A 24,276-nucleotide genomic window follows, 5' to 3' on the forward strand; every position below is an offset into this window, starting at 1 on the left:
GCCTCTTTTTAGGCCCCCTCTTTCTCTGTTACACAAAAATATCTCTGATGCGAGAGGGCTAAAAACGGCCGAGAGCGTAAGCAAGTCGGGCAGAAGAACGGGGGGGGAAAATTCTGAAAGACTGGCGAGCTGAGAGATGATTAACAATACAGCCACAAAGACTGAACGATTGAGGAGTAACACATAGGTTTGTTTCAAATAAATGGTGTAGAGAAAATGTTTTATAGACTTACTACGTGATAAAGTGCTTGTATTCTAGTGTATCAAGATGGAAAGTCAATATGAGAGAAAATGCTGACACAGCCCCCACTCTGTGTCCCTCTCTTTGCAACCCCCCCCCCCCACCTCCTCTCGCCTCTGTCCATCCAATTATGGTGCATTGTCTGTGTGAGTGCATGTTTGTGAGAGAGCGTGCATGCATCTACGTGACTGCATGTGTTTTATGTGTGCGTGTGTGTGTGTGACCAGTGCAGTCCCACCCGTGGTTGAAGGGAAAAGGCACTCAACTCTGTCTGCAAGGCGACCACCTCCTCCCAAGTGGCACGATGCAGTCTGACTGCACTGTTAGAAACGAATGTAATGTGCGTCTTTAATACTTGTCAGTGTGTGGCGCTTTTTTTTTTCTTTTTTTTTGTTTTTTTTTTGTGGGACAAAATCATCGGGAGGGTTTTGGTTGATTACATTTTTTTTTTTTTGGGCTCTGTCCCCCTAGGCAGTTTGCGACTGGTAGGCTGCAGTATCTTTGGTATTAGTGGCGGTTTCACAAACCACTCAGCTTAGTGAGGTAGCCACACTGGTTCTCACTACAAACAAATGTCATTTTGTCAGCCTCATAACTACAGAGCTGAGTCTATCTATCTACCTATGGTTACTGAATTGTACTAGTCGATTTTAGCTCATCTTCCTTTGGCGAAGTTGACTCGCTGCTTACAGCAGCACGGTGTTTAGTCAGTGCCCCCTCCATCAACTCCTCTATAGTGACCATTTGTTATCTAATCTGCACCGCTAATCTGACTACATTGTTGGAAATGCTACAGTTGCATCTTAAGACCACACTGATGACTATTAACCCACCCCGCCCGTCCCCCTCCGACAGAGCGAACCGAGTCAGCCAGGACGTTCTGAGGTCACGTTTTGTCCCGTGTGTTCTTGAGGTTCATCTAGAGAGTAGCACAGTTCTGACATGAAACGCCAGAAGAGAGAAAGCGTCCATCTTTTCTTCTTCTCTGCAGCTTCCCCCCTTTTTTTGCCTCTTCTTCCTGCAAATGTCTCCTTCAAGTCTGCAAAAAAAATAAATCCTTCAGCAGACCAAGTCCTTGTGTCCCCCTTTTTTCATTTTAAAAAGTCCTTCCTTTTTTGTTTTTTTTGTTGTTTTTTTTTGTTGTTTTTTTGATTTATCAACAAGGTGCCTTACGTATGCACAACAGAGCACAATAGTAACAAGAAATAGAAACTTTGTGTCTATGGTACTAATTAAATACCCGCATCAATATAGAGAGGAAGAGAGAAAGGGCGAGGGCCAATGGGATTAGATTAGAGGGACGAAAAAGGAGGTAGAGAACCAAAGATTGAGTGAGAAATTTGTCCAGTTTTGTGTTGGTGCCGTTTTTTGTTTTTTTTTTTGTTTGTTTGTTTTTCCTGCTTTATTGATTTGAGGTTTGGGTTTTGCCGTACAATCAGATTCTTTTTTTTTCCCCATTTGTTTTTACTAAAAAAAGTTTATCTCAATTCAGTTACAAGCTGTTTGTTCCTATGGCACACACTGCCCTTCGTCATCAGTGAGGTGCACTGTAGAGTGTGTTGACCTTAGTACCGTATTCTCACATTAAGGCAGTAAGCATTGGCACTGTTTTGTCATTGTGAGTGCGTTGGTTTGCTTTGGGTTAGCTACTGATTCATAACCATAAGGTTTACATTAAATTATCAGTTTCGGAGATCTTTTTTTTTTCCTTTTTTTTGCAAACAGATCAAATGAATGCAAAATATAAAGCCTCCAAACTAAAAGAATAGAAAATTTTAACCTCCAATGAGTCTGTCTCGCCTTTCTGTTTCCCCCTGATGCACTTCTCTCTCCTCCGTTTTCAGTAGTAGTTTTTTTTTCTCATTTGTTAATTCCTGCCTACATACAGTAATTCCCTGCCTTTGCTAAATCCCTGCACTTTTTTTTTTCCTGCGTTCGTCTCAACCATCCCTCCCCCGAACCCCCTTCCTCCAGCTCCACCAGTGCTGGTTGGATGAGGAACAACAATAGGATAATGGTTAGCTATTGATCCACCTTCAAAGAGCTGCGAGGGCCTGAATGTGTTGTGCCATGACTTCTCCTCAGCATCTAGTGGCTCTTCCCTTTCTTCCCTCTCCTCTGGTCTGTATTCTCCCACCTAGATCCCCCCCTCCCCCCGAACCTTTTTCACTCTGCTGACTACGGGTCTCTACTGTCAACAGCAGGGGGCACTGTTGTTCTGCCAGTGCAGACAGGACTGGGATGGAGTGGTGTGCTGTTGGTTTGCTGCCTGCTGCTCTGGAGGCCTTTGTGTGTCGTCTTCTGTGTGCTCCTCTGCTTTTTTTGTTTGTGTTTGTTTCCTTTTTTTTTTCTTTTAATATGCAGCTGTAATGTAGTTTGGCTGGATGCCCGAGCGTGTTGTTGTCATCGTTCGGTTCCCAGTTATTGATTCGAGCTCCCAGCAGAACAAAGAGCATGTCCAGACATCGTGCCGGCCTCTCCTTTTGGTCAGGGAACCTCAGACTCTAAACGCTCAGGCTCGGAGTAACAATGACATCTCTCCCTGCAGGCCCTTTGACATCTGTGCAAAAATATAACCTGGGCCTGGAAGAGGTGAGGATCTCCTGCTGAACGTCTTGAGTTTCACCTTCAGGAGGCAGAAAGGGGAGGCGGGGGTCAAGGAGCCACTTTCTCCGTCTGCATCGATTCATTTTTCAATTCATTAGTTTGCTGTATGATCAGCCTGAGCTGCTCTCTGAAATGGCTGGCCATCAGGGAATACCTTTGGCTGAGGAATGAAGGAGACTACGGGGGAAGGAGAGGGGGTGAAAAGGGTGGAGGTGGAGGCAGAGAATTGGAAAGCCTTGTTGTTGTTTTTTTTTTTTTCCACAGGCTGCACTGTTTTCTTTATGACGGCCTTCTCTCCGTCTCAGCGCATGTGAATGTGCAGGATGGGGCACTGATAATAAGGCTATGTGCTGTTGTCTCGTCAGATTTATTGCCGTTCTTTCGCCCTTGTTGCTTCCACAGAGAGGGCGTGAAACAGGAGGCAGACACAAAGGAGGTGAGTTGAAGGAGGAGGCTGGCAAAATGTTGAAACCATCCAAGAAAATGATCAAATCTTTGGTGTCTCTTTGCTTTGTCTGATGTAAAAATTTCTCAAAAAAAATAAAAAGACTAAATTAATGATTGTCCTTGTGTGAGTAGAGCAGAGTGAACCTGACTTCACATCTCACCTCTTAAGATTCTGCTTCTTCCAGGTGAGAGCTTGAGATTTTTGACTGACAAGAATGATGATTGCATGGCACGAAGGGTTTTTTTTTTTTTTTTTGTTTGCTTTTTTTTCCCAGGCAGTCCAGGGTCAAGGTGGGGTCATCAGAGACAGGTTTCACAGCCACCTCCTTGTGACGCCTGCTGCTCCAACCTGGTTCCCCAGCCCTCTTTGAATGCCTCCTATTCCTCCTCCTTCTCCTCTCAGGCCTTGGAGAAGGTGGTGGTGGAGGTCCCCGGCTGCCCGGGGCTGGCGCCGTGGTCGTCGTGCCAGCGGTCCACGCAGCGGCGGCGTGCGTTCATGAAGAAGTTGCTGACGGTGCTGAGCTCCAGGCCGAGCTGCTGGGAGATGGTGATCTGCATTTCCTTGGACGGGCGTTTGTTCTCCTTGAAGATGGCGATGAGCGTGCGACGCTGCAGGTCCGTGAAGACTAGACGCTGTTTCTTGGGCGCTGTGTTGCGGTCCTTGTGTTGCTCCTGTTCTTTGCGCTTGCAGGCTTGGTTTGGGTGGCAGCGGTGGGAGGGATGGCAATGAGAGCGGGAAAGCAGAGGAGGGAAAGAAAAGGAACAAACAAACAAACAAAAAAACAAGGTAAATACACAGCAGCGATTGTTTTCAACAAAAAGAATTGGTGGAGGTGAATAAAAGTGACCGCCTTGCAAATGTATTTATGGATTTAATTGAACTTTTTTCACATTTTGTCGTATTTCCACCACAAACACCACAGTGTTTACTGATATTTCATGGGAATTACCAACACAAAGGCATGTGTGATTTTAAAGTGGACGAAAAATCACGTGTGGCTGTCTATTTATTTTTTTTGACAGTTAAATAAAAGGTGTGGTGAACATTTGGATCCAGACAATTTTACTCCAGTTGCATCTGTGATTTTTTTAAAATTTTTTTACCATCATAACTTACAACTAAATGTTGCCTTTTGCTCTTTGCACAACAGCTCGACATAAGTCAAATCAGAGGAAGAGCAGGTAGGAATATCATCTATTAGGTATTCTCTGTTAGTTCAGGTCTTGACTTTGACTAGGTCATTCTCACACATGAATATGTTTCATTAAAATCATTCTGTTGTATCTGTGTCTGCATGTTCAGCGTCATTACTCTGCTGAAGGACGAACCTCAAATCTTTTCTTTTTCCTTTTTTCTATCAGCTCAGTTCCCCTCCTTTATCCCTGTGAAAAGAGGCATCCCCACAGCATGATGCTGCCACCACTATATTTCATGGTGAGTATTAGCTTTCTCCCAGAGCTATTGTTTTGCAAGCCGGGCAAAAAAATTGCTTCCCCTACATGGCGTGCGACAAACTTTGAATGGGACTTCACCAGAGTTTCTTTTTAACAATGATGATGTTTTTGCTTCTTTGTCACAGAGGCCATATTTATTTATATCTTATTAGTCGGGCTGTCAGCAGAGTCTCAAACCTGTGCAGAAATTTCCGAGGCTTCTTGACGTCTTCTCTAATCCATTCTGGTATTTTATGAGGACAGCAATGCATAAGTAAGTTTGCTTCATGCTACACCTCATATTCAGATAATGGATAGAATAGCATTCTGTGAGATGATTTAAGCTCGGAGGGTTGATTTATTACATAAATGTGCTTTAATCGTCCTCACAACCCCATCCCTAACCCCATCTACTGTTTTTGTTGCTCTTCATGGTGCAGTTTGTTCACTAAGTTTCTCTTTCTACAGCTTCATTCATACTGAGAACAAACCGGCTCTAGGTGACATTTGAATATATCAAAGTAAAGGGGGAAAAAATGCAAAGGCATGATGAACTTTTCATAATTCGATTTGTAAAAGATGCACATTTTCGCAAATATGTACAAGTTTGTGGTCGTGTGTAATCTCAATAAAACAAGTGCAAGTCTCAGGTTGCCAGGAGACACGACGAGAAAAGGTGCAAGTGGCATAAATACTATTGCAAGGGACTGTATTAACTACTACTTAGACACATAGAAACTAGCCCCTGCACCGCCAGCGATGCCACAGCTCTATCTCTATTGCCATATTAAAGTTGATTTAAAGCTAATCCATGCGTCCTGCCCAGTGGGAATATTCCTTCCATCCTGCGGAGTGCAGACAGGGAGCCAGCCTGCGGTGAGAGAAGGACTGGGAGGGGAGGGCAAGGCAGCGGGACTGGCTGTTGCCTGCTGGCTGGAGACACTGCTGTTTGATTCAATATTAATGCAGTTTGAGTCGCAATAGGGGACTGAGTGACTGATGCACAAAAGTAAGCATTTTGTGAGTCTCGGTGTGTGTGTGGGGGGGGGGGGGGTGTGAGCGTGAGCGTGTGTGTGTAAATGAGAGATAGAGGAGAGGGGGAAAGAATAGAGACAAGAAAATAAAAGATGAACGAGTGAGACAAAGTGTGTGTATTTGTGTGTGTGTGTAAGAACCAAAGAGGAGAGTCGAGAAGAGGAAGGAGGGGCATTCATGTGAAGGAGAAAGCAAGATATTGACCGACTTGCTGTAGGAATTGGAGGGGGGGGTGCGGGGGGGGGGGGGTTCTGTAGGGACTGGGGTCAGATCCCCCCCAGCAGGTCTACAGTCTGTTACTTCAAACAGAGCCCACTGGAGCCCACTCTATAGAGCACTGAGAGGGTATTTATAAACCCTCCTAACCCCCCCTACCCCACCCCATCTCCTCTCTTTCCCCAAACACAAACACTTGAGAGGTGCTTGCACTGGTTGCTATGAGCCCCCTTTCCGTACACAGAGCAATTTTCAAAAGAAAAACTGTGCGCTCCCACATTTGGGAGGGGTCCGACGGGGTGAAGGGGATGTGTGTAGCGAACACAGAAATTAATAATTAATAGAGTGCTGTATGTGGGTAAGTGTGTTGTAACTCGGTGTACTTGAAGGAGACGTGTGGAAAGCAGCAGACAGGTGGAAAGTAAAAGGTAGGAATGCTGTAACAGGACGTGTGTGTGGGTGTGTGTGTGTGTGTGTGTGTGTGCGTGCGTGAGTGCGTGTGTGTGCGTGCGTGTGTGTGTGTGTGTGTGGGGGTGTGTGTGCGTGTGTGTGTGTGTGTGTGTGTGTGGGGGTGTGTGTGCGTGTGTGTGTGTGTGTGTGTGTGTGTGTGTGTGTGTGTGTGTGTGTGGGGATGGTTAAAGCTCCACCTCTGCAGCCACATGTTCCTCCGCTGACCAAGGATCGAATCCTCCCAGAACAGACTGCGCTTCCCACTCGGCTTCCCCACCGTCTCAATTAAAGGAGAGCAAATCGGAGAGAGAAAGATGGCGTCCCAGCGGGGCCTCCACCTGCCGCCGTCCTTATTGTCTCATACTTTCATACCTCCTTCAGTAAATGTCTCTCTCTCTCACTGTGGGTACGTGCGTCTGGACAAATTTAGTGATGGATTTTTTTTTCTTCTTCTCCTCTCCTCTGCTCTTCTGCTGTGTGTGTGTGTGTGTGTGTGTGTGCGGGTGTGTGTGTGTCTGTGTGTGTTTTAAGGGTGGCTGTGATTATGCTGAAGTGGCTGGAGCCAACCAGTGGCTCTGTGTGTCTAATTACAGTGGAACAGAGCCCATTGATCAGCCATTGCAGTCCAATCTGTTTACTACAGATGTCTAACCTGCACACTTTCACATCCATCATCTTCATATTTCAAATCAACGCTGGTGCTAATGTGCCGCACTTGGATTAGTCCAAAGGCATTGCTTGTGTCTGTACATTCGGCATATCATCGCATATAGTGCTTTGATTTATTAAAGTTTCAGGAGCAAAATGGAAAAAAAAAAATAAAGAACAGGGAAAAAAAATGGATTTACAATTGAAGCAACTTCACAGCATTTTTTGGATAAAAGTTGGATTTTATATTTTCTGATATATCATTTTAGAGTTGCACAAAATTATGACATTTTTATACTATGATTAATGTAATGATTGAGATTAATTAGAACCTCTTTCTTTTTGCAGCATCTTGAAGCTATATTAGGTGTTTGAATGAAGAAATGTCAAAGTCATTATGGCTGACTGCACATTTTATCAATGTGCAAACATTTAATGCATCACTATTTGAAATATAACCTAACAAACCATGTATTGAGGCAGTCTTTTGACATGGGAATATTGAGAACAGGGATGCTCTCCCTGGGCTTTTCCAGTCATGTTACAGAATGAGTTCTGTTTTATTTTCTAACCAGTATGATTTTAAAATATTTGACTTATATATTCTTTGACATTTACATGCAATCAAAGGCAAAATTCAATACCACCACTAACACCAGGAAACAAATACTACAGGGTAGCTTGTGTGATAGATTTTCTTTAGTCATCAATATGGCAATAATCTATAGCTGCACTGCCAAGAAGTCAAGATATTACTTTAACTAGATCAAATAAAAAGCAAAAACATGACACCTATTTTCTTGATCTATCTTTCCTGTGTCATTTTTGTTCTTACAAAGAAAAAAAAATAGATTGATGGAGCAAACTTAAACCAGATGTGAGGATTTTTTCTCTTTCTTGCACATTTTGGCGTAGGATCATACAGATGAGGGAGAAGTTGCAGCTTGACACCCATCAGAGAAAAGCCGGTCTGTCTGGATCAAACTTTGAATGGAAGGGGATTTGTCTCCCAGCTGGGCGGCGAGTCTGAACAAACGTCACAGCCCAGCTGGGTCTGTTTGAAGTCTAGAAAGGAACTGTCATGCGTGACATGTCTATTCATCCTACAGATCTCCACATCTCTGGCAGCACTATGAAAGTGGATCAGCTAATTTTAAAAACATGAAGTCCTGTACATTCGCTTCAGATTCTCTCTGTTTCAATTCTTAAAGCTTGCATCAAAAATGTGTGCTGTGTTACCGAGATCTCCAAAATTGACAATTAATTCTGCTTCTCTGACAGCTCTATTTGTTTTGATACAGCACAGCTGTGAATAAAATGTGATATGGTGCTTACCTGAGATGTTTTTCCACAGGGATTGTTTTCTGAAAAAGCTGCACATTCATCAGTTTTGGCAGTTCTTAGTTACATTCAAAACTTTACTCAAATGTAGTTATTAAGAATTTAAGATGGTATTCTCACTATTCTTCTGTTTCACTTCTTCCAATTAATCAATTCAATTGCAGTTTTTAGACTTTCTCGTCAATTTGATAAACATCCAAAATGTTTGCTTGTTTCTTTTTCACTCAGTTCAGACAAGTGAGAAAAAAATTAACTTTCCTTGAAAGTCGGTTTCATTTATCAGCTTAATTACTCTTCTGGCTACAAAAGGAGACGATGCACCTTTGCCCAAAACTGATACCACTAAAACTTGGGAAAATTACCCAGGAGTTCATTGTATTCTCTTGTGGCCAAAAGAGGCATTACAAAAACAAAAGCTGAACCTTTTAGAAAGTTTTCTTTCCTCACCTGCTTTTCCAGGCTGAAGAGGAGGAGATGTATTATTAATACATAGAGTCAAAAATAGAGTTGCTATTGCACATGTATTTTTCTTGTCTTTTAGGGGCAGAATCAAAACTAAATGAAATATGTCATCTGTTTATGACCTCTGAGATCTGGTGATTAAATGGGTTTTAGTCACTCTTGGGACCCCCCAGCCCGCATCACCATTTACTTTTCAGGGCAAATGGGGGAGTAAAAGCCACATGCACCTGTAGTTGCAAATAGGATTTCTTTCCAAATGTGTGGATAGGTTTGCTTCAGGTTTAAGCGCCTATGGGAGACATTCCTTTTTCTTTCTTTTTTTTTTTTTTTGCTAGATTGTTGCGGGATTTATGTTTCTTTAGCACCTTAAAAAGAAAAAAAAAAGAAAAAAGAAGGAAGGAAGACAACATATGAACACGCTCACAATAAATGCACCTATTTTCTCCAGGAAGTCAGCGGGAGTAATGACTGTCTTTAAATGCCTCCTCCACACAATCAGCTGTAAACAGTCCCATCTCCTTCACCGGATAGTCACGTCCCTCATCCCTTCATCGACCGGCCCGCTTGGCGCCGGTTGGCTCGGCAGGGGGCGCTCTCGTCGTGGCCCGGCTGCACTGGGGGCGCCATATAGTGCGCTTTGCCTTTGCTACAGGCGCTGGATTTAGTAATCAATATCGATCGATCGGTGAGGAAGGGGGCCCTGATTACTGAACCAAGCTCGGCGTAGAAAAGATGGAGGGGAGGGAGTGGTGGTGGGGGGAGCGAGGTGGGGGAGGGTGGGGGGGAGGGGGGAAATCGATCATTGCAGCTTTTAGAGCTACAGTAGGCACCGAGCAGAGAGACCGACATAAACTCATGCACAAAGCAGCCCGGACGAGAGCAAAGAATCCTGGTCTGGTGTTTTCTGAGGTGCACATCCTGCTGACAGGAGAGGGCGGTGATTTCTATAACTCGCTGTATGGATCTGTGAAAACATCAGTATGAATGGATCACACACGTTTAAGAAGCGGAGATTGATCAGCAGCTATTGTTTGTCCTGGCCGTTCTTTACCTGTTTATATATATAGAGAGAGAGATATAGCCTACATATGATGTAGGTTCTTCAGTGAATGATTTATCCCTCTTTTTTCTTTCACTGATGACATTAATATTCTTCGCCTCGCGACAAACCAAGCGAGGTTAAGAGCGAGGCCCTGGGTGTTCGATATCGATCGATATATTCGTGAATAATTTGTGTGTGAAATTCAGTTCGTCCAATTAATTATAGCTCGGCGGGGGGAGGGACGGGGCGAAGGGGAGATTCGGGAAGGATATGAGGGGCAAAATGAATTAATATTTCGTAAAACACGCTCAGATTTTTTTTTTTTTTTTTTTTTTTTGGGGGGGGGGGGGGGGCTGAGATGATCCGGCTTATTTGCTGCTTGTATCCGAAAGGAGGAGTAAATAATCATCACCTGTTCCGGCCGTGATGCTAAATATTCACATCTGGCTGCAGATGTGAGTCCATCTGCAGCATTAATCATCTATTGATCATCGCTGCCCTTCCTGCTCATAATGAGAAAGTCAAACCGCCTAATATTGCGCCTATAGTGGTTTTCATGTGAAGCGAGCATGGCCTGCGCACTTGCATACAAAATTCGCCCTCATTTTTTTTTTTTTTTTTCCTTTTCTCCTCCACATCCTAAAACTAAAATCCTGTCCCAGAACCCCGAAGCGGCCGGCGGGGATCCACAAGGGTTTCTGATTGAATTAATTTACCAGCAACGTGTTCACTGGTTCCAGTTCAGCGCGTCTGTGCTCACAACACTGCAACTCCTGTATTGAAGCTTTGCTATTTAACCCCCCACTCCAACCCCTCCTCTTCCTCTTTTTTTTTATTAACTTCCCCACTGTTTAACATGGACTGCTGCCCTGAAGATTCATAGCAGCACTCAGTCTATATTTCCACACGGCCATCTTCTCTCCTCCTCCCACAGAAAGTTGTTGCGTTTTGGCATTTGGTTGCAGGACAGCGCCAAGCCCTGTCTGTGTCTTTCACCAGTGGCCAGATCACTTCCAGCTCAATAGTCCTTAATGTAATGGGTGAGAATTAGTGTTAATATACTGATGAGGCGGGACAATTTGTTTGTTTGCCTCTCCCTGCGACTCAGCTGCGAGGCATTTCTTCCCACGCACTTCAATAGCACTCTAACCTAAAAACTTAGCTCCTCTTCCAAACCTTTAGTTCCTGCACCTTTCTTTATAGATGAGCTAATATATATATATATATATATATATATATATATATATATATATATATATATATATATATATATATATATATTATATATATATATATATATATATATATATATATATATAGATTGAAGCGGAGATTGATATATATATATATATATATATATATATATATATATATATATATATATATATATATATATATATATATATATATATATATATATATAATAAAACAAAATAGATCGTGCATTGTTTGAGCTGTTTAGATACAGTGTTATTTAGCGCGTCAAAATAAGTAAGTAAATAAATAAATAAATAAAAATCGTAGCGTGCTATTAGAAACGCGGGGGTGATTCAAGAAATGGCACCGTGTTAGGAAAATTCAATAATCAGTGGAGACTGCTGCCTGTGATGATCATGCTTTTATGAGGCTTCAGATAATTAAATGCACTCATTTAATTATCTGAAGCCTATCCGTCAGCTTCTCTCCGTCAGCTGAGAGAAGCTGACGGAAAATTTAACTTGCATATATATATATATATATATATATATATATTATATATATATATATATATATATATATATATATATATATATAATATATATATATATATCTGCGTGTGTTTGTACATCAGCCAATCCGTTGTTGGGATTTCTCTCTTAACTGTGATGATCATCATTGATCTCAAGTCAAATTGCTTTGACCAGATTCTAATTTTCAAGGCGGTTTAATTTTCTAAAGGAGCAAAAAACTTCTATTCCTTCTTTGTTTGAATGGGTTTCTATACTGCAAACAGTAGGCGTTATTTATTTAGTTATTGTTTCATTTTGTTGATTTCATTTTATTATGTTGTTTCCCGATAGCATTGATAACTTAGTCTCGCGTTCATATGACCTTCATTTGTATTAATGGGGACACGCTTAGAATTGAATTGCTTCTCTGTTTCCTTAAAAATTGTAACTGCGGTGACCACTCTGCTTTGTTGTTGTTTTCTTTTTCATATTTGTTTCATTGAAATACTGAGAGAAAACGAGATAAATGACGAGTCTTGTGTATTTTAACTATTGACATCCTTAAAGTCTCGCGGGATTACATGACGAGCCTATGCAGAGGTCGTTTAGGTTGGATTTTGCCCCCTTTTTATAATTAGTTGGTAATTTTTTGTTTTGTTTTTGAGTCTTTTTTTTTTTTTTTTGACTAGATTTGTAGTAATTAAATTGCATTTTGCACCATGTATTTTGCACGTTGCGTCTCCAGATTTCAGCGGTTGTTCGAGGTGTCGCCTCCTCCTCCTCCTCCAGTCTCCTGTTTTTGTCGCAGGAGAATCCTCCCGCTGATTTGCAGTCAAACGACACCGCTCTCCTGTCCTCCGGGAATGCAGGAGCAGATTTTTTTATTTTTTAATATGCATTTTTTAATATGCAGGCATTTCTGACATTCAATTCATCCCCCACACCTCCCGACATGTGCAGATACAGTCAACAGCAATATTTGATTGCGTTAATATCCAGGCTGCTTCTGCTGTGCAAAACAAAGCAAACGGAAATATGTGGACTTGTGAGTTGGCGTTGCATTGTAATAAACTACAGTTGATGCTTTAACTTTTTTTTGTTTAGAAATCAATTTTCACTAATTAATAAAGGCGACTAGATCTGTTCCATGTGTAATTTATGAGATAGAATATAGTTAATATTCAGCAGTTTATGATGGTTCTTTTCTTAATTTTACTGATTGAAAAAATACAGCAATCTATTCAATAATAATAATAATAATAATAATAATAATAATAATAATAATAATAATAATAATAATAATAATAATAATAATCAAAGAAGTTAAAATTTTTTTATTAATAATTAATAAAAAAAAACAAAATGTGTAATAGTAACTATATTTAATTATTATTGCCTCAAAAACATATGCAGCATTAAAAACTACCGGGTTTTGGGTTATGCACACACACACACACACACACACACACACACACACACACACACACACACACACACACACACACCCACACACACACACACACACACACACACACCCACACTCACACACACACAGACACACACACACACACACACACACCCGTCTTTCTGTTTTCTTCCAAATTATTCCCGAGAACAATTGTTAGCGATTTCTTTTCTTTTTTTTTTTTCTTTTTTTTCATCTCACAAGAGCAGCCAAAATTATTAATCTCTGAATAACCCGCAGCCAGTTTGTTATTTGTAATAACATGTAACACACATGCTTTATGGGCTCACATCGATTCATTCATCAATTGATTTCGCAGCCGTTTTGCTCCTTTGTTGATCTTTGTGGGGTTGCCCAACCGGAGTTTCGGGTTGCATCTGTGGGTACGATTAGCCGCATGTGTGTGTGTGTGTGTGTGTGTGTGTGGGGGGGGGGGGGTTGTGGTTTTGATGCGATCGAACCTGCAGACAGACCTATACTGTCTCCATGCAAACCATCTGTAGGCTTGAATATTTTTAGAGAAAATTTCTTGTTTTCAGCCTTTGAGTTTGATTAAAACTTAATTTTTGCTTGATTTGATATTTCTCCACAGAAATAATTGTCTTCCGTTCAACTGGTGCCTCTAAGGTCAGAGCGTTACTACTTTACAAAACAAGATTGGCTTTCAATATTTTAGTTTGACGCTGCGTGGAGGACAGAATGTGCGTATTTGTTTTTTTTTTTTTCATCTAAATTATTATATGCAAGAGCTTTTGAAAAAAAAGAGGAAAGAACAAGAAAAACAACCACACGCAATTATTTCAATTAAATACGACTTTTTGGACCCAACATTACATGAAATGACTTTTTTTTTATTTTGTAGAAAACCTATCAACTGGATTCCTGCCTCTGCTCTCCGTGTAATTGCACGGGCGATGTCCTTGCCTTGTGTTCTTTACCCTGCGCATTAAACGAGCCATTATCGGCCCTTTAATAAGCGATGACCTGTCAGAGCTTCAGATAAGCTCCGGGTGTGCGGAATCAGTGCAGCTTCAGCGGCGCTGCGCGCTGATTTAACACATTTTTTGGGGATGGGATGGTGGTGGGGGTCGGTGTCCATGCAGAAAAGTAAACGCTTTATTTATTTTCTTTTATTGTATTTGTTTAATTTGGAGAGCGAGGCAACCCCCACCCCCCGGTGTTACATAATGACAGACTAAACTCAATCAGCACATTGCTGATGTGGACTGATCAGCATTTTAATTGCACAACAGTCTGCGCCGCGACTTGAACCGACTCTTATGTAAACTGCCACAGATTGTCAAGGGTCAAAAGATCACAGTCTGATTAGTTTCTTTTTCTTTTTTTTTTTTTTTTCTCCCCCACTTCACCGTTCCACAAACACAGAGCCACGCAGTGGAAGTTTTTGGTGTGGGGGAAAGGCTCGCACCTCTGGGTCGTATAGATCTGGAGGCCCAGAACAGAAAGAAAACAAACAAACAAAAAGTAATCTGCTCAGTACTGGAAGCGTCTGGAATAAGTGTTCAGATGGTAATTCACACGTCCACTAGATAAGAATACACAGATTTGGGTTGCCTTATGAATTAGATCTGTGCTAATCAGTTTGTTTGGTTCCAGTCATGACAAATTTTGCATTAAAAAAAAGACACTAAGCCAACCTGATAACCATTAGAAACTAAACTTTTGTGTTGCTGCATTAATATTCCATAAATAGAGTTTGAAAAAATAAAATAAAATAAAAAAACTAGCTGAACTAAAGATTTGTCTATGCATTGTGCCTGGTTTTTAAATCCGTGGCACATACTTGAACGACTCAGTGAGAAATCAGCTCAGGACTCATCCTCCTGTCTCTGCGCGCCGATCACGTGAGGGTTGAAGCGAGTGACGATGATGGTGATGTCATCAAGCCTTTCAAATGATAAGAAAACAGTTTTAAATTAAATCGAAAATTAAATGAATACGATAACGTCCCAAATTAATATACAAAAGCTCACCCAACCTTGTCTTGTGTTTTAAAAAAAAAAGGTGAATCAAATTACAAGCTGTCACCATTTGTAGACTGAAATGTTGGAAGTTTTATTGTGAATTAAAAAAACAAACATGAAGAAAAATAAATCAGTATTGTTGGTATTTGACCTGTAAATCACTGATCAGAGTTGGTGAAGTTATTATTGGCTAATTTGCTTCATCACTGAATCATTGTTTCCCAGTCAGCCCTCTAGTTTTATCTGGACACATTAAATAAGAAAATGAGATCCTTTAAATCGTAGAGTAAGATCTATTGGTCTGTCTGTCTGAATGTCTGTCTGTCTAAAAAGTATTATTTTTTATTTAAAATGTGGTTTCAGTTGTAATGTAAAACGACTGTCAGATGAATTTGTTCCTTCAAGGAAGATTTTCATAATATATGGTGTTATTATAACCATATAATTGAATCATTTCTTTTCCCTGTGAAGTCTCATTTCATGTATATAGTAGCTGCAAATAATTCCCAAAATGTTCTGACTTGCTTTAATTGAACACATTCTTAACTTTATTGAAAATCAGTGCAAACCCAAGAATAGACCTAATGAGTAAGTCGGGGGAATAAACTCGCCTCCAAACACACCTATTGCTATTTCTTCAACAAGTAATTTGAAGTAAAGAATCCAAGGGGTCAACTGGAATAGGTTTGTGTTACTGAATTATAAAACTAGAGGTGACAAATGCCCAAAACCCCACATTAGTGGGGCTGTACAGTGTCATGGTGTCTTTTGACTATGTCATTCAATCAAGATTCTCATGCAGTTCCATATAATTTCAACTGGCTGTACTTATAAGTTGTAAGAAGTTGTTTGCTTGTTTTGCAAAATGGCTTTCCGTCCCCTCATCCAACCCACCTGGAGTCGCAGAGGGGAGGGCTGGTTCAGGCCGGCAGTCACGCAAGAACCGACACTGTTAGTACCAAATTCTGATTTTTTTTTCTCTCCTTTATTTTTTTGCGCAGCGTTTCCGCTTCAAAACACACATCTACAAGTTGAAGTAATTTGATTTATTCCTGATTTATTCCCAAAACTTCCCATGTTCTGGGAGGGCTTTTGTGTATGTTCGTCCGCGCGCGCGCGCGCTTCCCGTGCCATTAACCCTTTATTCTGGGCCGCGTGCGTTGCGTTGACTCTGCCAGCAATTTGATTTAAAGGTCATTCTCTCCTATCGATCCGCTTCGGCGAGGGGGCGACGGAGCAGCGTAGGGATTGATCATCTAAAATAGAAGAGACGGGATCCGAGACTGTACAGAGTCCAGACCTCTGCAGCATTTATAATTGCTAACCACGTATCCTCGTGTGAATTGGAGCCACGCGCGCGTGTGTGTGGGTGTGTGTGTGAGCGCGCGCGCGCGCACTGAAGGGGAAATGGGCCGAGATATGGAAGACAATATCCAATTCTCTACACTCCAGTCAGGCTTTTTCTCTTTTCTACTTAAATTCCATTATTTTATTTGTTTATTTTATTTTTTTATTAAGTGTGGTCAGTGCTTGCGTGTGTGTGTGTGTGTGTGTGTGTGTGTGTGTGTGTGTGTGTGTGTTGTGTGTGTGTGTGTGTGTGTGTGTGTGTGTGTGTGTGTGTGTGTGTGTATGCAGGACGGAGCGGTGTGTGTTGGATGTGCGATGAGTGAAAAGATGTTAGACGAGTGTGAGCCATAAGTCGCCTCGTGCTGCTGATCCCAGTCTATCGCAGAAATCGAGGGGAGCCGTCAGACCTCGCAGATTTGACAGTTTCTGGCCAGAGATGGTGCGCGAGCTGCGTGAGAGTTTTATTCGCGAATCTGTTTTGAAAGGTGAGCTGTTAATGGGAGGAAAGGTGTTGCACGATGGGGATGGAGGGGAAAAGTGTGGGGGTTTATGGGGGGGGGGGCTGCGCGCATCATGGCGCAGCCCCAGAGATGGGAAGAAGAGGCAGAGGAATGGAAATCGATAGAGATTCAGGGCCTTAACAATGTGGCGCATATATATACGCACTCTACATCCCGATCACATACAAACATACAGGAGGGAAGAAACGAAGAGGCGACAGGCAGCAGCACACGGCAGTGCAATAAAAACTGGGGATTTGCTCTGTGTTTTCTGCTGGCGTGCGTTAACAAAACACGTTTGCAGGACGTCCACTTCACACGGTTCTGCATGTGGTTCATTTGTATCTAAAAACATCGCGAGTTACTTGAAATATGCCATCCGGGCTCTCCGTGGTGGGCTGCAGATTTAATGATGCTGGACATGAAGTGTCATTTCATCTGGAATGAGCCTGGGATTTAAACCAAAATAGCCCCGAGGTATAACCTGCACGAAAATGGCTGTTGCTCTCCCACCAGGGGATTGCAGAGGCGATGCTTGTTACATGTGTGTCTCGGTACTTACAGCACGTTGGTGTGCTTAACGAACAAGGAGACTCTGAAACCACAGATGCACTGTTTACGCCCCTATCCCCCCACCCCACCATCCATGCATCAATTATTAAAGTTCCCCCAATCGATCATTTCACAGACCGACATCAAGCCGTTTTCTTCATGAAGAAAATCTAGATTCGGATGATTCTGCATTAAACCACTTGCTAACTTCATGTTCGACTTAATGCATTTTTTAAAAATAAATAAATAAATCAACGGCCAAAAGGTATTTTCAGCCTGTTGCATTTGGGATATTTTCTTTTGAAAGTGTTGCAAAATATAGACGACCTTGCAGGCGGGCTCTTAGAAGAGAGTGGAGACGTGATTTAAATGGAAACCCCGGTGGGCTCAGTGCTGGACAGGAAAGCAGGATGCAGTGTGGTGTGATTGACGCGATTCAGGATTGTAATATTGATCGATGGGTGGAAGCTGTTGGATGAAATAATGGTGTTTATGGGGGCCTACCAGAACGCTATTAAAGAGATACTGGTAAAACTCCAGCAAAGCACCTTGAACTGTCCTCAGCGGAGGTGCAAAGATTATTTCAGAACCACGGACAGCACCTGCACTGAGCAGCAGCGTCTGCAGAGAGGTCAACATAGCGCCACGATTCAACTTGAAAACTTCCCCCCGGTGATTACTTCAATGAGAAACCGATTAGTCAAAATCTGGAAACTGATTCCTGAATAAAAACCAAAAAGGAAAATACACTGATGTTACCACGTATTTAACAATTTAGTGATTGCTGCAGCACACCATGATTTGCATTTCAGGACCGCAGACAGCGCTGGCTGCATTTAACGCTCCTCCAGCTGCTTCTCAGGATATGGAGATCCAAAAGTGCCACAATTTAACAAAAAAAGAAATCACTGCATATTCACCTAAGCTCACAAACAAATTTGGGAACAAATGCACAAATAAAACTTTCAAAACTGCATTTAATGTTAAGTTGTTGGGTATCTGTTTTATTGTTGCTTGTTGCAGCACTTCATGAGTTAATTTGATGAGCTGCCTTACCCATCAAAATCTGTGTGTGGCTCGCACTGCTTTGATGAAGAAAATGCATTGGCTAATCAGAAAATTATCCATAAATTTGTTAAACCCTGGGGAAAAAAAATACATGTCTTTAAGACATAATTCAGAAATTGAATGTGCAACTAATAAAGTATTGTTGTGCTTCTGAAACAAAATAAAATAATGCATTGACTCAATTTTTTTTTGTATTTTGTCTTTTTTGGACATCAGTTTCACACTAAGACACATGTTGGTTTTATTTGCAGAGTGTTTCATTTTAAAAGTTTCATTCGAAAGCTCAAAACAAAATGGAGGTGGAAATCATCTCAAATTATGACCACCATCTGCTTGGCTTTTTCCGAAAATGTGAACCTGCCGTTTGCATGCAACACATGCACACAGTGCTGGGAAGAAAGAGTGCAGGTGGAGGGGCTGAGTAAAGTATTAGTATTATGCCTGGATTAAGCCTGTGCAAACTGCTTGTAGTCCATTGAAACATGAGAGAGGCCTCCCCACCCCTTATTGTCCTCCATGTTTTTTCTCTGTGTCCTGAGGGTCTTGACCTGCACACCCTAGCACGTGCTGCAGCCATTCAGATGGAAATTAACCTATGCTGCTCCTTTTTTTTTTTTCACCCAACCCTTTCTATTATCCCCAGGAAGAGTCGACTTGACATGCCACAACATGTACTCCCTTCAAATATCAAAATCTGCTGCCCTTAAAGATGGATATGGCATTACAGCATGTCGTGTTTTATGTGTGGAATTGACGCAGGATGGAGGTAAACAAACTACCAAGATGTCCCAACTAGTGAACTGCACTCAACAGACACAACCTGATTAAAACAAAGAAAAAAAGGTGTGCCTTAAAAAAAAAGAAAAAAAGAAAAGAAAAAAAAAACAGCTGTCCCCTCTCCCACAACCTTTTCCAGCTCCCACCTCCCTCCTCCTCTCTCTGCTCCAGGGGAGAGACCAATGGGTGAGAGTGCTGAGGCGGGATAATTGATAGATGCACTGGCTATCCTTATTGATCAGGCCTGTATTGACCTGACCAAATACATTGAGATGGAGTGTGGAATTCAACACAGATGCAAAGACGAATTGTTTTCATCATTAATGCGATCTTTAAACGCCTCCCAAACCTCACCTTTTCCTGTCTCTTTCTCTCTCTCTTACACATACAGCTTCCAAATAAGCTGTTTGTTTTTAAAACTGTTTATACTCCACTGCTCTGAGTATTATGGGAACAGTCACACCGCTGGTATATTTTCTAAAACTGCGAGGCACGTCTCTCCCCTCACTGATTCAATGTGAAGGACACGAGATAAGCCCCCCAAACAGTGCCCATATCTCTGTTCTGTTTTCCTTTCAGGAGTGGATTGTCATTTGAGTGTGTGTGTGCAGACACTGGCATTTTCACATTAGCTAAGCAGGGCAGCTGTATTGATTTGTGTGACTGTGATGAATTTGGAATAGTAATTTGAATTTATTGATTGATGTGGCTGAGCGAGTATGGCCCAGCCTCACTTTCAGCAACACAACCCCACCTCCCCCTTCCAATCCCCTCTAACTCCCACTCCCAGCCCACATGTGCTCTGAGGGATAATTGTGATTTTAAATGCAGTAAGTAAAATGTAGCTCCCGACATTTGCATAAGAGTCATTTGTCATTTCGCCCAACTGGAGTTTCCCTGAGATCTGCTGTGGTGGCAGGGTGATGCACAATAGGGTGTACGCTTAAAACCTGCAGCAAATCGGGAGGAAAGTTTCAGGGGAGATAATTGATTACAAGCATGGCCAGCGGATCACATTAAGCTTAAAGAGGAGGCCACACGTATGGAGGGTCAGATGTGCCACAATTCAGCACAAAAATGTTCCATAATACTATATGAAAATAACCCATTAAATAGTACATTTGTTGAAATTGGAAGTAAAGGAATATATGTGACATTTTGGCATGTGCAATTTACTTAAAAAAAAACAGTATTAATTATTTCAAAGACTACTTTTGTAGCAGATCATATACTTTACCCATTCAGTCGATGGGCGAGATTAACATTTGTCTAATGAAAATGATTGACCAAAAGTAGATTTATTGAGCAGGTTAACCAGTCAATTGTTTCAATCTTTTGACAAGCAGCAAAAATTGTTTAATTTACTTCTTAGAAGACACAGGGACATCTCCTGAAAGTTGCGCAAGGGACACGTAGATGGAATTGGAGAGGGGGGCACTAAAACCAAATGCCATAAAAGCTTTCAAAAAATTTCAGGAGTATTTTGTTTTAGATATGTTGCTATTGGCAGCTCGTAAAATTTGAGCGCAATAAAATAAAACACTCAGTCTGTTTAGTATTTTTCAAGCACAGTTTTTGCGTTCATGTCTTCAAGTACCTCCTTATCAAAAACATCATTTCTCACCTGCTGCAAAAAATGTAAAAGAGTACTGAAATTCCTAATTTCTTAAACATGTTGTTCAGGAATAATCTGAGTTTGAAGTCAGGCATTCACCTAATCTTGGGGGGGAGGGAAGGAAGCATACCCAGTGGCACACCTGAATATATTGCAGCGCAGGTGCTGTAAAGCAAACAAACGGCCAAATATTCATTGAATTTACGCCACACCTAACAGGGTATTTATTTATTTAACAACAGGATCGTGGCACATCTGGCTTTCCATATAATTTGAGAAAACAAAAACAAGGGGGTGGGATATTGCTCTTACGCCTTTAAGAAGGCCTCAGTTCAACCACATTGAAATATGCAGTAGGTGTGCACTTGCACAGCTCTGTTGCTTCAGCTGAACCGGAGGTTTTATCCTGATGCCGCCAGTGGAAGATATAAAACCCCACAGCCCAATTAGCTTTAACAGCAGTGGCACTTAAAGAGACAATTGTGGAGTGTTTAAATCTTTATTTACCAGAACCCCCACTAAATACGCAAAGGAACAATTTACATGCCATTAAGCGCTTTTCAATAGGGCATTGACTGGAACTAAAATATGCCACTATATCCGCTTAATTGAACTGTTCGCTGAAATACGGCGGAGAAGCGCTGATTGACGTTTGGAGGCGCTGCTCGTCTAAACAGGGGTCTTTACACAAACATCGATGAGGAGGGGGGGGGACCTTTCACTCACATCTCCGTGGCTTTTTCGTTTTTTCATTTATGTCCTGTTAATCAGGTGTTAAAAGGGGGGGTTAAAGCGAGGGCGGGGTCGCGTGGGTTTCAAATCACAGTCTTAATGTGATAATCTTTGCGCAAATAAAAATCGAAACGACTGATCAAGGAGTGAAATCAAAACGGCGAAGCATTTGTTTGAGCTGGTAAGGAGGCGACATTGCTTCACGCGAAAAAGAAACAGCGGATACGTGTTTATATTTATTTGGCAGCAGAGTGACCACGCAGGCCCTTAAATCAAATTTGGAGAGTTGATGTCCCAAAAGTGCACATGGGACACAGCGCAGGGCCAAAGAAAGACGCATCTGTTTGTGTCTCTGCCTTTCAGATCCGAATCGATCCTTTATCAGTGCGCTACACTGAAAGGGGACGCCTGGACCTGAAATATCGATCCATAAGAGGTCACGCTCCCTCTGGCTCTGGCCAGGCCTCAGACTGCACCCTTGTTTTTTGACGGCTGCTACATTATTTGATCACGTTTATTTTACTTTATTAAAGCTTTTTTCAGCAGTCAAAAATCTGCACCTCAGGTTAAAATTGACGTTGTTTGGCCCTTTTGTCTGCGTGGGGGTTGCTTATTAGAATGTGTGCGTAGAAAGGAAAGAAGGAAAAAGTCACATGCGAGTAGAACATGTCCCAGTCTGAGTCCGTGCGTAAAAGTGCTGCATGTGCGCCAAACCAAGCTGGTCTGCAGACTGCGGTCGCACATGACCCGATTCTTTTGTTTATCACCAAGCGTGTGTTTGTACAGTCGTGGATTGTGGCATCAATCAAAATATAGACTCCCCCCGACCCCCAACCCCCCTCACACCCCCACAACATTTAACACTCCAACTGTCATGATGAAGTTTTACTCGATACGATCGACTAATAACTTCAAGTAATGTCTGTTTGAGCAGCTATTGGCAGTCTCGCCACATTGACTACAGATTGATCCCTCCACATCACTCAGGTTGGGAGCTGTCTCCTCACTCACCTGCAAGCCTGAGCGCTGACATCCGCTGGAACTCGGGCTCCTGCAGCCACTTCCACATCCTCCTGAACGTCTCCCGGCCGGATTTGAGTTTACTCCACGGTTTAGGGTTCCGCAGCAGGTCGGACAGAGTTCCCTGGGACCGACACAAGATCCTCTGTGCGAAGATGGCCTGCGGAATGCTGTAGCGCTTGAGCTCCGCCGTTATCCGCTGTGCCACTTCCTTGGTGTTTATCTCCTCCACCTGTCCCGACCCGGCTCCCTGGCCTCCTCCCACCACCGTCTGCCTGTCCCGGTCCGACAACATGGATCCGTTTGCCTGAGAGTGCGGATGGCTGTGATGATGGATGCCGTTCAAGGACGTCATGAGCCCGGCCCCGTGGCCCCCGAGACCTCGGGCCAGGTGCTCCTCGCCCCGGGACAGCATTGCTGCATGGGACTCGAATCCCCCCGATGAAAGCATCTTGTCGTTAGACAGGTGAGCTCCAGGACCGTAGGCGCTCAGGGTCTGCTGCGAGCCGTGCAAGGACCCGAGACCGTTGGAGAGCGGGGACAGGGGCTGACCCATACCGGACATGTCTTTGGGGTAGTGGCCGTAGAGGTTACTCATGGAGGCGAGACTGCGGTCGTCCCTCATCAGGGTGAAGCTGCCGCTGACGTTCCCAGCCGCGAGCCGCTGGTGCGCCGGGTGATGGTGAGCATGCGGGTGAGGGTGGTGAAATTTCTCCGATACCGTGGATATGGGGGGCAGGTGCTGCAGCGGCGTCAGCGTGGTGTAGGTGCTGCTCAGGCTCATCCCGGAGTCGCAGGACATGGTCATGGCCGGGTGCAGGGGCCCGGACAGAGCGTGGTCCGTGCGGTAGTCCCCTGCTCCCTCCAGTATGGAGGCCATGCTGGACACCATGGCTGACCGCCCGTGCGACACCAAGTTCCGATGCGACGCCGACGACTGGCGCGCGTGCGGGGCGTTCATTAAGTCGCCTGTCTGATGAGAGTGAGACACGCCGTGCAGATTTCCGATGTTCTCCATTGTAAGCTCCATCGCTGAAAGGATCTTTATTTCCACCCCTCTCTCTCGCCGCTCTCTCCCTCTCCCCGCTGTCGCTCTGTCTCACACTCCTTTCCCAATAAATTTTCAACGATTTCAAAGCCACGCCATTGATTGCAGCTGCTTTCTCTGCGGTCAATCCAGCATGGTTTTAAAAGATCGCCACACACACACACACACACAAAGAAAACCCCGCGCCGCCAAAAAAGCCTCAGCTCGGTGTGTGGAGTGTCTGCGCCTGCCCCGGATTACTCTTACTCTTCAGCACCTTCTGCTATACCCAAAGCGCTGCTCTGCTCGGCTCGGCTGTGTGTATATCGACGCGCCCCTCTCGCTCCTGTTAAGTCGAGACCGAGTCTGTGCGCATGTGCGCGCCCCCGCGGGCCGTGCATCCTCGCTCTCGTCTCTCTCGGTCTGGGGGCCAAGCTGACGTCACTGACCCCCTCCCCTAGCCTTCTCCCGCCCGCCCCGGCCCCCCCAACCCAGTGTCATGCGTTTTGTTGTTCATGTTGCATGTTCCCGAGAAAAGATTGCATTAGGCTCGTCA

General features: G+C 43.1%; 1 protein-coding gene across 2 annotated transcripts; it reads right to left on the reverse strand.

The window, feature by feature from the left end:
* Window positions 1–3,537: 3,537 nt before the first annotated feature.
* onecut3a (one cut homeobox 3a) lies at window positions 3,538–24,069 on the reverse strand. Of its 2 annotated transcripts, none has more exons than XM_055058819.1 (2): window positions 22,685–24,069; window positions 3,538–3,987 (listed from the first exon to the last, which is right to left on the reverse strand). In XM_055058819.1, exons 1-2 carry the CDS (start codon window positions 23,721–23,723, stop codon window positions 3,695–3,697), a joined length of 1,332 nt encoding a protein of 443 aa, XP_054914794.1. In that variant the 5' UTR covers window positions 23,724–24,069; the 3' UTR covers window positions 3,538–3,694. The 2 variants fall into 2 exon arrangements, with proteins under 2 accessions (XP_054914794.1, XP_054914798.1); XM_055058823.1 differs by lacking the exon at window positions 3,538–3,987 and adding an exon at window positions 14,910–15,005.
* Window positions 24,070–24,276: the final 207 nt, after the last annotated feature.

Source organism: Poeciliopsis prolifica, unplaced genomic scaffold, assembly GCF_027474105.1.
Source record: "Poeciliopsis prolifica strain line A6 unplaced genomic scaffold, Auburn_PproV2 SCAFFOLD002, whole genome shotgun sequence".
NCBI classification, from domain to species: Eukaryota; Metazoa; Chordata; class Actinopteri; order Cyprinodontiformes; family Poeciliidae; genus Poeciliopsis; species Poeciliopsis prolifica.